Below are 12,366 nucleotides of genomic sequence, written 5' to 3'. Positions count from 1 at the left end.
TATGTTAATATATAATATTAATATATAAAAAATATATGTTAATATAATTTATATTAATATAAATAATGTATCAATTATATATAATTCGCCAAGGGCGACGATTATAGCGAGTTAAGTTTCGAAAATAAAAATTAGCATATATCATAAATGGAGGCATGTTTTAATAATAATTTTAAGATTGAACCGCGCACACGAGAAGGCACCACTTTGCGTGACAATCTGAATAAAACTTTTCCTGAGAAATTATTCGATGACGGTTGCTTCATTTCCAAGGAGACGAAACACCCCTTTAGTTTCTTATCTATACTGCAGAAAACCCCCCCTATTTTTATCCGAGGGACGGCGACAATCTGACGATGCTTATCGGGGTGACTGGGTAACGTTACGTCTCTCGTTCGGCACGCCACATTTTCTTTTATCAAGATCCTCGACGGAGGCCCTCGAAAGGGATATGCGATAAATTGCGATTACTCGAGAGAACGAAAACTGCTCCGTTGTGTTCCGCCGTACTTACATTTATAAGATCAAGTAGCAATATATTCAAGTGTTGCATTATATATTTCAAAGAAGAAAAATATCAAACATAAGCGTGAAAATTATATATAGAAATATTGCACGCGCAATTATTATATAGAAATTAAATAATATAAAAATTATTAATAAAAAATATAATTAATATAATATATAAAATATAATATAATAAAGCATTTTTCAATTATTTATTATTAACAAAATTAATGAAGCTATTCAAATGTCGTATGAAATTATTATTAGAAATGAAAGATACGTTGTTAGAGCAGTGTCTTCAAAGTAATATTATAAGTAACGAAGCGGCTGTCATATGAGATTGCACAGTTAAAATTAGAAGAAGATCCGGTGACTTATGCGATATTCATGAAACTCTCATTCCAAACTTTATACATTACGTGATACAATCTCGACATATATATTTCCGGATACATAAAATTTAACAAAATATGATATACACTTAGAGAGAAAATTTTGTGTTTCTTTTTTTGTTATTTTTGTTGCATGAGCAAAATAAGTTATAAGATACTAGAATAAATAACAGATATTTCTCGAATAAAAAAATATCTTAAATATATATTAATATATATTATAGTATATATTATATATATACATATCTATATATATATATATATATATATATATATATATAATATATAATATATTATAATATAATATATATATATATATATATAATATATTGTAGTATATATTACTTATTTATTTAATATATTAATATACATTAATATGTTAAATATAAATGTAATTTTTTTCTTTAATATATTAATATATATGAAATAAATAAATAATAGAGATATATATAATAATGATCTTGATATAAATCTATATAATAATGATCTTAAATAACACATTCCTTTATCAAGATCTAATAAGTGTGAAAGTATCGTATAAACAAATTTTAAAATTAATGAATCTAAATTTACCTACAAAAATGATCTTCTACTTCCATGATAATTCCATGATAATTCCATGATAATACGATTCGATTGTCAACACTGAGCTCCCCGTCAGCTGAATTCCGACAATAAATCAGTCATGCTCAACTAATCATTAAATACTGACTGACCTATATTGCTAAATATCACGATTCGAAAGCTCTCGCACGTTTTATTTACATATGCGTAGGTTGAGCTCATTTTCGAATTAATAATTGTAGAAATATCGCATTTATAAAAGTTATAATTTAATTATATAAATTATTTATGTTACATAAATCATAAAGTGAATTATTTATAATTTATTTATATGATTTGTAATTTATTTATAATATCGACGATACATTTTCCACACCCTCGCACAAAATTACGGTATTATTCCAGATATTATTATCAAGTCACGTCATTTTGCGAAACAAGTTCTTTGAATGTAAACGGATGAAAGGTCGGCCCTCTAATTGTCTCCTGCCAGTCGCTAATTACTGATAAGGCTGTGATAGGAATGCATTGTGTATGCTGCAGCATCGCGCAGTATCCCCTGTCGCATAGTTAATTGCAGTAGACGAGCGGTCTGTATTCGATCGTGCGTTATTACGGGAAATTTCGATAGCCTATATATTTGCGGTATATATAATACAAAGTAGAATTAACCGGAAATTTCATTTAAACTATCAATCACGTGCGAATTAAATAATACCTCGAATAATATATATGTAAATTTATAATATCTCAATTAATATTCGTACATATGTAACTTTTAATTTATATAATATGTGTAACTTTTAATATATGTAATATATGTAACTTTAAGCATTTAGTTTCATATAATGAAAATATATGAATAAATAATAAATGATAAAATATATGATGAAAAAAATTCCATAGTTTTTAGAAAATAGAAATCAAATTTTTGGCATAATACAAAATATTAATAATAATAATGCAAAAAGTAGAATTACCCAGAAATTTTATTTAAATTATCAATCACATATGAATTAAAAATTAAATAATTTAAAAAAATTTTTTAAGTAGTCAAATAATATGTATTTAAATTTCATAACTTTTAATATACCTTTAATGCTGGAGCATTTAGTTTAATATGATAAAAAATTCCATAAAGTTTTTATAAAATAGAAATCAAATTTTTGGCATAATATAAAATAAAAGTAATAATGCAAAAAGTACGATTACCCAAAAATTTTATTAAAATTATCAATCACGTATAAATTAAATAATACGTCAAATAATATATATATATATATATATATATATATATATATATATATTATATGTCTATATCTCAATAAATATACATTCATAATTTTTAATATATCTTTAATGTGAGAGAATTTAGTTTAATATGATAAAAAAATTTAATAAAATTTTTATAAAATAAAAATCAAATTTTTAGCGTAATGCAAAAAATATGAAATATTTAAATTATCAGTCATACGTATATAAAAAATGTTTATTATATATAATATTTAACATACCTAATATATGAGAGAATTTAGTTTAATATGATAAAGTTTAATGAAATAGAAATCACAGATAGGACATAAAATGATGAACAATAAATAATAAGCTTTAATTTCCACTCGATTATTTATAAATGTCATCAGTCGCGATCTTTTCGAGGGTGGTTAAATTGTTATTTTAGAGGAGGGAGGGATAACATCTGCCGATCTAATTATCCGACGTGAGTTTCTAATTACCGATCGTGTCGCGATAACGATCGATCCTTACATATAGTACTTAGCCATTGCGGTTGTAACATGCTAGTTACAAGCTCCTTCGGTAACCGATACGATCCTGCAACACTATCCACGATAACGCTACTTCGGAATAACAATAATAAAAGGGGGATTGTATTTCTCTTTAAAAAGAAAGGTCGCTTCTGTAGAAAATTGGCTGGATATAATCCGGAAACACTTTGTTTTCTGATCATTCTAAACAGAGATTCAATTAACTTTTATTGAAGATAAACACCAAGAAAATACTTGCTTTTTTATTTTATTTTTTAATTTATATTTTATTTTTTAAGTTTAAATTTTTTATTTTATTTATATTTTTATTTATTTATTTTATTTATGTATTTATTTATATTATATTTCGTTTATATTTTTATTTATTTATACTTTATATTTATTTATACTTTATGTAAGTTTGTTTTTTTATTAATCTATGCACTTTTCATTATATCTTTGCTATTTTGCATTTCCCTGTCTCTTTTGTATACTAAAATAGCAATTTAATCATCTTTACGCTCGTGAAAATTTTTGTTTTAATAATTAAAGTAGAAAGTTTCTTCTCTTTTATTGACTGACTATATATTAAGTATACCTTTTAATGTAGGCTCTTAGACTTTGCAATCTTCTATAATGCACATTAATTTAAAATCGATGTAAAGAACAACTTCTTCTTTAATCGACAAATATGTATAATTTTAAAAATACACTCTTGTAAATATATATATTTTTATTTGTAAGAATAAATATTTATAATAACATTATGTATAATAAAATAAATATTTTATTATCAAATAATTAGAATCAGTAAAAAAGAGAAAAAATTCAAACAAGAGACTATCAATAAATACAAGAAAGGTACACCATATTATATTTATCACAATTAAAACTACTTGAATCAAAAATTTTTTCTCGAATAAATTAAATGAGTGAATTATATGATAAAAAAGTTCCGCTAAATTATATAAGCGTAAATAAATATAATATGGAGTTTCCGATTAATTATATCAATAATTACGTTTATATATTCACGATTTGAGGCAGATGGTTGAGATTAAAGTAAGAAGCACAAAATTGACGTTGATGGGGAAGTAGGCATAGTCAATTAAAATTAATTAATATGTACCTTTACCTTGTCTTACGTATTTTCTCTCCGCCATTTCTGATCGATGCTACAATATACGCTTGTATTAATGCATCTATATATCTCCCTTCTAGCAATGAATTTCTTATCGATCTCTCTTTACGACCTTACCACGCTCATTTGACGCGATCTTACGAGCTACTGGGTAGCTTCTGTATCGAGAAGCTGTAAATTATGAAAATCACATCAACCGCCTTCCCTTTTTATTCGTATAACGCGATTAACTGCGTTGAAACAACATTTCTCCGAGCTTTCCAATAATTTTCTTAAACGAGAATATATATTATTTTCTCTTGTTTCCATTTCAATTCAAGTATCGATTCAGTGTTATATTCGATTCGTCAATATCGAAATGTCAATTAAAGAATTGGCACAAATATTACGTATATATATTTTAATAATATATAATATATATTATATAATAATATATAATAATATATAATATATTATATAATAATATATAATATATTATGTAATAATATATAATATATAATATATTATATAATAATATATAATATATAATAATATATAATATATTATATAATAATATATAATATAAAATATATATTATATTTAATAACATATTTTATAATATATAATATATATTATATTTAATAATATATTTAATAATATATAATATATAAATATATACCTTTTATTTCTTTCTCTCCCGCGAAAAGATTATATCGATTAATTATGTACGATGTGGAGAGAAGGAGAAAACGATTATCCATAAATACGTAGAATTTTCTCTCTTTCCCCTTTTTTCGCAAAAATTAGAATTTTATCGATCCCCGGACTCTATGGGGGACATTTTCCAAACATCTCTCTCTCTCTCTCTCTTTTCTTTCGAACGTGTAGGAGTTTATTTTTTCTTCGCGACATTGACCATTAAAACAAAGACCTCGCCACTAAAGCCTGCTATTACATAGGTCGATGACTCCAAGGCCGAAATAGAAAATAGAAACAGTAAGACGGAGAAAGAAGGAGAGAGAGTACCAATTTTCCCTCCTTTTCTTCGTAATAGCGATCGATAATTGCACTTGATTACCCTCCTGTCGACTTTTCACCTTTTCCTCAATTGGTTCAGGTTTCCCAATCACATATTTTTTTGACACATTGCACAGAAACAATTTATTTACGTCAGCTGTCAGCAGTGTTTGCTGTTATCTAAATAAAATTATATAGATAAAACTTTGGCGTCATTTTATTTTTATATAGATAAGAAAAATGTGTATTAAAAAAATTTTAGAAAATCATAGCACATAAAAATATTTAAATAGTAGAACTTAAGCAGTAAGCGATAAAAATGTATAAATATATTTTTATATTTTTTTTATATTTTTTTTATAATTTTTTTATAACTGTGTTTACATAAGCAGTCTTAAAAATTATTATCTAGAAAATTATCTAGATGAATCGCCATATAATTTACCTCGATATATATCTAGATAAAATTATATATGACGATTCATCTAGATAATTTCCTAGACAATAATTTTTAAGACTGCTTATGTAAACACAGTTTTTAATAATGTAAATATACCTAGATAAAATTATATATGACGATTTATCTAGATAATTTCCTAGATAATAATTTTTAACTTTTTCCAGATCATTATTTTTCAATATTTAAAATAAAATCATCTTCATTTAATCTAAGCTAAATTTACATATTTTTATCTCATCTTTATCTAGCTAGTTTAAAAATTATCTAATTTCCGGATACGAAGGAAGCCCCTGCTTTGTTTTGAAGCAAAAATTCTTGTCACACACATTCAAAGTCGCGTTCGTTCGTCGACAGAAGGGTTAATCTCATAATTCATCAGGGATTATCGTTACGTCACTCACTCTGTCTGATTATCCTCGAAGGTCAGGTTGCCCTCGATGTGCATGTACTGTTTGCCCGGCTTCGCGGTGCCCTCCACGGTGCGATAGGGGATGACGACGCGACCACGGGCCCCGCTGTAGCGCACCACCCGCAGAGGATACTGCCCCACGCTCTCCACCAGCTCCACGTCTCTCTCCGGGAAGCCGAAGATACCGCTGTGGTCGTCGTCCAGGATCATCACCGTCGCCAGACTCGGCGAGACGAGCATCGCCGGCTGCGATACGTTGCTGAGCCTGCAGGCAAAAGGTAAGGATGCTCATTCTTTTACGTCAAATTGTTTATGTGAAAAATTATATGTAAATATTTTTTAAAAAGGAAATTTAATTACTTTTAATTATTTAATTAATTCATTAAATATAAATATAATATAAATATAAATATAAAAATAAATATAAAAAATAATGATATATTATTTAAATATTATATTTTATTATATAAATATGTGTGTGAAATATTTAACATTTTTTATTTAAAAAAATTTTTTTGATTTTTTTCAACATTTCCAGACAAAATCGAGATGTATGCACTATTTATGATCGATCATGAAAATAAGAAACTTAAAAAAATTAAGAAAGAAGAAAATAAAAAACGAGGGAAAATTTAATTATGCCCCCTCCTGTAAAAATATCCTGCGTGATCATTAGTGACATTTGATATTAGAATTAATTGACACATCTTCTGCATCAATCAATACAAATGACATTCGGGAAGATTTCCTCTCTCGAGATTTTCAAATTGACAAGCTTCTGTAATTTGTGTCGAATGTCACATCGGATCTCTTTTATTTTCTATCTAAAAATGTCATGCTGCGCAGAATACCTTAATCAAGTTTGCAGGTAAGCTAGTCTATAATTTCGCCGTGTGAATATTCGTCATTTACAAGAGATTTCTTCGAAGATGTTATTTTTATCGCTTGACCTCCTTTGATATCTTTTTACAAGGATCCCTCTCTTACATTGCTTTTTTTTATTTTTATTTAAATTCTTCGATCTTACCGTCAAAAAATTTAAACAAAATTTTCTCAACACATCTCGGTCGTAGAATATTATTTTATCACAAAAATTTATATTATTTCGAATTTTAATTACTTTTATATAATAATATCGTGAGATATTAAAATTATTTAATTTCAAATTATTATATTAAAAACTCATCAGCTTGTATATAAAACAATAATTAAACATTTTAATCTGTCGCAAAGATAACATTAATGTAATTACTTCGTTCAATAATTATCTCTCCGCGCAATTACATTTTTTCTCAATATATTTTATATTTCTCGATATTATATTTTTCTTCTATTAAATTTGTAGAAATAAAACATTTCTACAAATTTCTTACACGACAGAGAATTGAATAATATACATTTTGACGTTAAAATAATTTGCGCACACGCGAGATGAAATTATAAATGACATAATATAATCTACAGATTCTATGTGTGTGTGTGTGTGTGCGTGTGTGCATAAAGATTATTAAATAACAATAGTTTTCTTTTCGACCCACATAAAATATAATCAAAGCGATACTTTGTTAGGATAATCGACATCCTTCGTGCGCAATTTTCGTTGATCTCTCTTACAAGTCGAATTATACACGTAAGTGCATGTATACGTGTGTGTGCGCGCATTTTACTTATAGATTTAATTGCGCATGCATGCGGTTTTCACGATGCAATCTAACATGCGAGGTTACGTTGGAGAAATAACAGAAAATATCAGGTCAGCCGAGACTAGACCAATAATAACACGAGCCCACAATTTACGATCGTGGCGTGAAATAAAAGAGTCTGGCTCGTTCTTTAATTGCACTTTTTGTTTCCGAAGGCGAAACGTATATATATATACATATATATATTATACTTTCCCACGATTAAAATACATATAGAAACAAAGCGCGAAGCTACCGATTTTATGTTAAAAACAAAAAATTTTTATTTTGTTAAACAAAATTTTTTGTAAAACAAAACCGAAAGTTTTTTGTAAAACAAAACCGGAAAGCTTTTTGTAAAACAAAATTTTTTTACATAAAAACGCTTTTGGTTTTGTTTCACAAAAACTTGTTTAACAAAATAAAAATTTTTTGTTTTTAACATAAAATTGATAGCTTCGCGCTTTGTTTCTATATGTATTTTAATTGTGGAAAAATATAATTATCATTTATCTTTCTCTCTCCGAGAAGGCGCGACGAGTCCCGAAAAAGGGAATGAAAAAAATAAATGACATGTAATGAATGACTAAAGTCGGTACATGCAACACCTAATTGTTCTTTATTATATCTGTCTGGGAATGTGTTTTTGTGACGCAATAATCGGGCTCACGGATTTCTTCCCACGTAAAGCAGGCTTACTACTGGTTATAATTGTTCACTTATGACATCATCATAATAAGTCAATGTTAACGAGCAATTTACTTGAAAAAAATTTTTAACGCATTAAAAGCGACAAATTTATACGAATTATTAATATAAATATTATATACAATTATATATAAATATTTAAAAATTTTAATTAAATATATAAGTACATAAATATATTATTATATATTATTTAATATAATATTATTATATATAATTATGTATATATTATATATAAAAATAATATTATATTATAATAATATATTACATAACATTATATTATATAATATTAAAATATAAAAATTTTATATATAAAATAAAACATAGACGGTATTAAATATGTTAATTGCATTAATTATCAAATTAATCTAATATGATAATTAGACGCATATGCATATATATTATGCGGTTAAATAAGAATTAAGAATTCTCGAATTTATCAATTTTCTCATAAATTTATTTCGAACACCTTATTTGGAACGTGTGTGTCGAATAGAAAGCTGGTAGTAGCAGCTTAAATTGCACAAAGAAGAATGGCCAGGTTAACCACTTCTAACGTCCTTGATTAAATCGAACTGTTAGCAACTTATCCAGATGAAATTGCGGATGCCGTTCGTTCGAAATGAATTGAATGATTGCCTCTTTGGTGCTAATCAATGATTCGCGATCACGAAGCGCGCTTTAAGAACCACGCCTCTTTCGCGAAGGAACTTGAAGTATCTTTCAATGGCAGAATCTATCTAGACGTATCTAGATGATATCATATTAGAGGGCTCAATTATGCAAATGCTCCACAAACGATCGTCCGGGCAATATTAATTCGGGGGGTTAATATCAATAATTCTGTAATAATTATGAGTGCTTTCGAAAATGAAATTCTCCGATTAAAGCAAGCGATATATAATGACGATTTATTCTCCATTTAATCTTAGATGAAATTTATTAAAGGAAAATGCATATAGAACAAAAAAATTAATTTTTTCATTTAACAAAAATTGTTTTTGATCGAAAGCTTTTTGTTTTACAAAATTTTTTGTAAAACAAAACCGAAAGCTTTTTGTAAAACAAATTTTTTTTACAAAAAGAAGCTTTCGGTTTTGTTTCACAAAAAAAATTTGTTTTACAAAAAGCTTTCAGTTTTGTTTCACAAAAAATTTTGTTTAACAAAATTAATTTTTTTTTTGTTTTTTTTTTGTTTTTAACATAAAATCGGTAGTTTCGCGCTTTGTTTCTATATGTATTTTAATCGTGAAAAAAATATAATTATCATTCTATTCAGCCAATAAAAAGAAAAGGGTGCGCAAAAATGATATTTAATCGATAAAACAGGACGATGAAATTCACCTGACGTAGAAATGCTCGTCCTCTTCGAACAGCTCGTCGTCGATGACCGAAAGCTTGATCGTCTTCTTGGTCTCGCCGGGCTCGAAGGTCAGGGTGCCCTTGGCGCTAACGTAGTCGGAACCCGCCTCGGCGGAGCCGTCCTCCGTGCAATAATCCACGCTGCAGACCTTATTAAGGTCGCCCCCGGCCCTGGTGACTCCCACCTCGAAGGTCCCGACGTTCTCCATCACCGTGTAGTGGCCAGGCTCGAAGAACACTCTCGTGGCATTGACGTTCTCGATGTCGACGCTCTCGGCCTCCGCCTTCTGCAGCTCGGCCTTGACCTCGCTGAGGTCGCTCTGCGCCCTTTCGCTGATCTTCCTGCTGAGGTTGCCCGCGCCCACCATCTTCCTCGTAGCCTGCACCCGGTAGAAGGCCCGGCTCTTCGGGCCCTTGCCCAGCACCTCCTCATGAGCCATAACCTCGAGTTGCTCCAGGGGTAGAATCGGATACTTCTTCCGCAGCTCCTTCAGAGTATTGATGTAGTCTCTTCGCGTTTGCTCGAACTCCTTCGCTTCGGGGGAGTCGATGTCGGCCAGGCGGTCCATCATGCCGTGGAGACCATCTTGCTGCGGCTTGATCTCCAGCTCCACTCCTATCTCGGAATCTCCGGCCTCCGCCTGCACGATCACACCCCGCTTGTTCATCCGGTAGCCCTTGTGCAGGTACTTGTAGATGAGCAATCGACGATCAGCGACCCAGGCAGTCAGCACGGTGGCCGGGAAGAAGAGGAAGGTCAGGATACCCTCCCAGATCTCGAGCACACCCGGACTGGAGACCGCGAGGATGATGTACAGCCAGACGTAGGCGAAGATGCTCCAGGTCGCGGTGACGAAGAAGACGCGGAGGTGCTTGATCTTCCGGGTCTCGCCGTTCGGGATCACGAACACGCACAGGGAAATGATGACAAAGAGGTTGTAGGCGGCGGAGCCGACGATCGTTCCCGGGCCGAGTTCGCCGGCCTGGAAGTTCTTCGCCCAGATCTCGATGATGGACAGCAAAATCTCGGGCGCGCTGCTACCGAGCGCCATCAGGGTTAAATTCGCCACCGTCTCGTTCCAAACTCGGACTATCACGATCTGGGGCTCTCTACCGTGACGGCGCACCACCAGCTCCTTCTCCTTGGACGTGATCACCTCGATAGCGGCCATGAAGCGGTCGCTGATGATCGAGACGCCGATGAACAGGTATAACAGCAGGAAGAAGTACACCAGGCCCCGGAAGACGATCTCGATCAGGTATAGGTTCTCCTCCGGGCGCCAGAGGGGTATCATCAGACCCGGCTCGCACTTCACCGAGTAATTCCCGGGCATGTTGGAAAATCGCGATTGGATCCTCTAGTAACTCGATTGTCGTCTCCACGGGAATACAAATCCGCCGGGAGTCTCGTTCTTCATTCAGAGCGGCGAGCAACTTTTCTTATCCCGGCGTGTTTCTCTCTCGATATATACGTGACTCGCTCTTTAGGGATGAGAGAGAGAGAGTTCACTCCCCTTTCCAGGGAGCAAGAAACAAGAGGCGGGTTTCTGCTTGAGACGGAAAAGTTGCTGCTTTTTTTTTCTATCGCACACTGATTTGATCTCGGAAAAAAGAAACCCTCCAACGAAATTCGACGCGCGACGCAGCCTCGCTTCGGGGAGAAATGGGGATGCTATGTTTTGCAACAACAACCGATATAGCACCAAGTCGATGACGATCCCGGACCGGCAATTTCAACTCTCTCTGATCGAAATCCTCAACATCGTTCGGTGGAGGATCCCTTTCTGTCTCTCACTGTCCTGATCCTTTTCCCTCTTCACGCACACTCGCTCTCTCTCTCTCTCTCTCTCTCCCGCCCCGTAAAACTCGCACACACCTATATACCCTCGCACACCGATCCTCTCGCCGAGGTAGACGGAGAGCTAGAACCGCCACTGCGGGCCACCCTGAGGTAGGTACATTCGGGAACCGGCTACCGAGGGAACCCGCCAATACCACCGCGACAGTGAGCTCCCATCATCATCGAGGCGGGTGACCCTTCGACACCACCGGGGGCAGCAGAACCGTACCGGGCCGCGTTCGAACGAACACTGAAAGAGGAGAGAGAGAGAGGAAGAGAGGAAGCTAGAGGAGAGAGTCGGCCAGACCGAGTGGGGAGTGGTGTCTCGAGCTAGCCAGACGCGGCCACCCTCCCACTGTCCTCCCTCTTCGACTCCCCTCTTCGGCCGACCTCTCTTCCGTCTCGCTCCGACTTCGTCCTCGACGCTCCGATGATATTTTTGTCCTCGTCTTCTTCGTCGGGTCGACGCTACCTCCGTTCTACTCTAACCCACGACTAGAGGAGCCTAGGTGGTCTCCCCGTCCTTGTCTGTCGCTCTTCAG

General features: G+C 32.6%; 1 protein-coding gene across 2 annotated transcripts in view; it reads right to left on the bottom strand.

Annotated features, from left to right (window-relative positions):
- Positions 1 to 12,123, bottom strand: part of Calx (sodium/calcium exchanger 3) — an 85,862-nt gene extending 73,739 nt beyond the window's left edge. For both annotated transcript variants that reach the window (XM_085480529.1, XM_085480530.1), the window contains exons 1-2: positions 9,967 to 12,123; positions 6,228 to 6,500 (exon numbers count right to left, since the gene is read on the bottom strand). In XM_085480529.1, the coding sequence (XP_085336655.1) occupies positions 6,228 to 6,500; positions 9,967 to 11,318 (1,625 nt within the window). In that variant the 5' untranslated portion in view covers positions 11,319 to 12,123. The remainder of the gene's footprint in view (positions 1 to 6,227; positions 6,501 to 9,966) is intronic.
- Positions 12,124 to 12,366: the final 243 nt, after the last annotated feature.

Source organism: Nylanderia fulva, unplaced genomic scaffold (assembly GCF_048542155.1).
Source record: "Nylanderia fulva isolate GAGA-0341 unplaced genomic scaffold, ASM4854215v1 Scaffold15, whole genome shotgun sequence".
NCBI lineage: Eukaryota > Metazoa > Arthropoda > Insecta > Hymenoptera > Formicidae > Nylanderia > Nylanderia fulva.
Note: the sequence above shows the minus strand (reverse complement) of the source record. Positions and strands in the feature narration are given on the sequence as shown.